This window comes from Carex rostrata, chromosome 6 (genome assembly GCF_964058835.1).
Source record: "Carex rostrata chromosome 6, lpCarRost1.2, whole genome shotgun sequence".
Taxonomy (NCBI): Eukaryota; Viridiplantae; Streptophyta; class Magnoliopsida; order Poales; family Cyperaceae; genus Carex; species Carex rostrata.
Genome location: NC_135923.1, coordinates 5,018,919 through 5,022,848, shown reverse-complemented (window position 1 = coordinate 5,022,848; position 3,930 = coordinate 5,018,919). Strand labels below are relative to the sequence as shown.

The 3,930-nt window shown below is 39.4% G+C and overlaps 1 protein-coding gene across 1 annotated transcript; it reads left to right on the top strand.

Annotated features, from left to right (window-relative positions):
* The first annotated feature begins 478 nt into the window (after positions 1-478).
* LOC144555521 (uncharacterized) lies at positions 479-3,000 on the top strand. The gene is made up of 3 exons (XM_078303898.1): positions 479-715; positions 824-953; positions 2,239-3,000. The coding sequence occupies exons 1-3, from the start codon at positions 583-585 to the stop codon at positions 2,954-2,956; spliced, it is 981 nt and encodes a 326-aa protein (XP_078160024.1). The 5' UTR covers positions 479-582; the 3' UTR covers positions 2,957-3,000.
* Positions 3,001-3,930: the final 930 nt, after the last annotated feature.

The following is a 3,930-nucleotide window of genomic DNA, read 5'->3' as shown; positions in this document are numbered from 1 at the left end:
TCCTTTACGAATTAAGCCAATTTTGCATTCTTTTTTGTTTATTATTTTCTCTCTCAAAGAAGGGAAAGTGGGAAAAACAAACCGAATCAAAGACTCACACTAGTGGGTCGGGCAATAGTTCTGATTAAACCGAAACCGGAAGGATACATCCGTCGGCGATCGAGCCACAATTTCCAAATGGCCCGTTTCTTCCACGTGTCTCTTTCTATGACCGCTCGTCCCCTTCAGTCTTCCCCACCACCCTTTTACATTTTTACCCTTCATTTTTCCTTCTCATCATTCCCTCCATTTCACTTGCTTTTGTCTCCTCCAGTCCAGGGGCAAGCGACCGTCCGATTTTGCTCGTGCTTGTATAAAAAGTCAATAGGCTGCTGCAATTTTACCATTGAGGCATTGACTGGAGAAAAACATGTCTTGCTACATACCATACCATACCAGATCGCCTATAATAACCCCCCTGCACCCACCAACTCGTTTGGACTCACTCAGCTCTCACATCTCTCTCTCTCTCTCGCTCTCTAAACCCCGTCGACGCGAGCTCAAGTTTCTCTCTTACTCTAACAAACCTAGCTAGAGAGAGAAATGGGGAGAGCACCGTGTTGCGACAAGGTAGGGTTGAAGAAGGGGAGATGGACGGCTGAAGAGGACGATATCTTATTGAAGTACATTGCTACCCATGGCGAAGGCTCATGGCGATCTCTACCAAAGAAAGCTGGTACATATCTCTTTTCTTCTTCCTCGCTTTCGACGCCTACTCTGAAATAAAACTAATTTGATTCGTCGAAATGATTCGTTTCTGATCGTACGCGTCTGAAATTTCCAGGATTGTTGAGGTGCGGTAAGAGCTGTAGACTGAGGTGGATAAATTACTTGAGAGCTGATGTCAAGAGGGGCAACATTTCCAAAGAGGAAGAAGACACCATTATAAAGCTCCATACTTCTCTTGGCAACAGGTACTTAACTTCAAAATTTTCAAAATTCTACCTGAAAATCATCATTTGTATTCCTCACAAATCACAATTGAAGATCCTTGATCAGCTCATCCGTTTTCCATTTTTTTTTTTTAAATTTGCTTCTCTGATAGTAAACAGAGAGTTCTTGTCGTATATAGAGAACCTTGTTTTCCGTTCAGTTTTGCTGTCCTCTTGTCCTTTGGCACATGTAAAGGTATTTTACTTTAGTTCACGTCAGGAATACGGAATCATGGCCAGATCCGCCAGAGATGGGTCCCACCTGTCAATCCAAACGAAACCTTCTAGCAAGGCAACCAGTAATGCTAGATTGGTCCAGCACTGTTAAACTAGGACCAGTTAATAGCCCGTCGGCCTTTGCTATTGGTGGTGGTGGGCCCTGGCCACGTGGAGCTCGGTTCTCCGACGGGGCTCATGATGCACGTGGCCGTGGCAAACTTTTTCATATTTGTGCATCGTTCCAATTATTGGTGTTGCTCTCCATTTATGTCGATACCATAGATGTCCTTTTCCCTGTTTTATGACCCTTTATGAAAGGTTGAAGCTTCCGTTTTCAGTTTTAAATGCAGACAAAAATGTTGCCACTAGGCCTTTCCGAATCTCGTGCCATTTTATACACGACGATTTGAATCCAACGGTTTTGTTTATTCATATCGCTTTTTTATATCTTTCTACTGATTTTGTTCTGTCAAATACAATTTTTTTTTTGGTTGCATGATTGAATCTTGTCCAAGTGTTTTGTACTCAAATCTGTGGGCGGATCAGTTGATCACGTGCCATGCAATTCACATGTGCAACAGTACAAGTGATGATTATAATATTTCATCACATTTATTATAAAATTTAAGAAGGAAAGAAACAAAACTGAGATCTGAATAGTTTATCATAAATTATTTGAGATTCCGACTGACACCAATCAGTCTGGTTATAACATATCTTCTCTGCATTTTGTTTTCTTCTGACAAACTTAATATGATAAGTTTATAACCGTACGTGATTCAGCTGCAAGTTGTATTATATATCATTAACAAAAAAAAGTATAAGATCACCGTATAATATATCTATAAAATAATGGATTTAATAGAATTTAGTAGACTGTGACGAGAATAAGTCAATAATATCGATCCTGTACTATCACATATAAATCTAATCACGATATATATGCATGAAACAAAATATTTAATATAAATCCATCTTCCTTTAAAATATATTTGAGTTCTTGACTGTATATCTGACAAAATTGTTACTTCATTTTGTGTCTCTGTAGATGGTCTCAGATAGCAGGTCACCTGCCAGGGAGAACAGACAACGAGATAAAGAACTACTGGAATTCACACCTCAGCCGGCGGGTCCACACTTACCGGAAGTCTGCTCCCGCTGACTCTGATTCCCCGAAGGTCGACTTGCCGGCATCCACCGAAACTGTCAAACGCAAGAAGGCCAACCGCACCAGCCGTGGTTCAAAGAAGAAATCCAATAACAACAACACGACAAAAGAAATGAAAGAAATGAAAGAAGTCGTGCCGGCTGCTTCGCAATCAAACAGCGAGGATGGGTTCAGCACAGTGTTAGACCCAGAGATTGAATCAATTGACGAGGAAATGATCAGTGGCCTACTAAGCCCGGGACCACTTGGCAGTGAGATGGATGCAATGCTTCTGTGTGGTAGTGATGGAAGTGAGGATGGGGTCCCACAGGGAGAGAGAGCATTGAATGAGGAGAGAGGGAGTGGGGCAAATATGGTAAATGAAGAGAGAGAAAGCAGGCCTACAGGAACCCAATTGGGCCAAGAGGAGGAAGTAGGGTCGACCCAAATTGATGCAACCAACCTCTTAGATTGGGACAAGCTGGATTGGGACTTGGATTTGGGGCAGGAATGGTCTTATTGTGATTCTACTGTTGATTTTAGGATCCCCAGCACTGATACAAATAATGGCAATGACCTAGAATCCTTTGCCAGCTGGCTCATGTCGGATCTTGTATGAGCTTATCGGGTACAATACATGTTTGGGTCTGATGGTTTTTCTAATGATTTGTATAATTAGGAGAGTTTTCTGGTAGGTTTTAATAGGGGCTGGTAATTGGCTGTTGGAGGGGGGGATTTTGGTTCTTCTAAAAGTAACTATGGTAGAAACTAAAACTGTGCATTATTCTCCTATGTTTATGGAATAATCAATAATTTCTCCTTAGAATTTGGTTCCATGTACAAACAGAACTTGAGATGCAATAATAAAATCCTTGTGCATCGTAGGTTTGGTACTTATTTAATAGTTGTGGTGCAATCAATTTATTTGCATCTCAGTAGGTGTGGTTGATGAGTTATTGCAATGTATGATTGGTGATTAGGAAAGCCTGAAAAGTTTAACGTGAGATTTCCATTGGTTTTCAGGTACTGATGAATATATAAAAGTCATGTACGAGGTAAGTATGTTAATTGTAAATGATAAATAATGGAAATATGGTTGTGGTTCTCATCAATTTGGTACCACCATGTACAATCTTTTTTCGTTGATGTGTGCTTTGTTTTCTTTGTGTGGTCTAGGATATGATAATACAAGTTGAGGTGTTTGTTCAAAGGGCTTTGGATCAAGTTTTATTCAAATCAGGATCTAAACCTTTCAATCAGCATCAAAATTCATACCAACAATTTAAATTCACCGAACCATTTAAATTTGTTAAGTTTTAACTATGTTCGTACGATCTCAACACATATCAGATGATCTAGGTCTGAGTTTGAATCAGATTTGTCCAAAGCCCTTTAGACAAAACCCGATTCCAATAATAAATACCATCTTTTTCCTTTGTAATATATATTGAAGGTTTTCTTTTGAAGCTACAATTATTTTTTTTCCTCTAAAAAATAATTATAATTGTTTTTTTAAGAACTGAATAAGATGTAGTCATGTACTTCTTTTCTAATAAGTATGTTTTAGTAGGAGCAAGCAATATTATGTGCATA

What these genes read in the sequence shown, in the direction of transcription:
- LOC144555521 (XM_078303898.1), top strand. Translation starts at nt 583, where the DNA reads ATGGGGAGAGCACCGTGTTGCGACAAGGTAGGGTTGAAGAAGGGGAGA. An exon ending in ATCTCTACCAAAGAAAGCTG is followed by an intron (nt 716 to 823) that starts GTACATATCTCT and finishes TGAAATTTCCAG; the next exon opens with GATTGTTGAGGTGCGGTAAG. An exon ending in CATACTTCTCTTGGCAACAG is followed by an intron (nt 954 to 2,238) that starts GTACTTAACTTC and finishes GTGTCTCTGTAG; the next exon opens with ATGGTCTCAGATAGCAGGTC.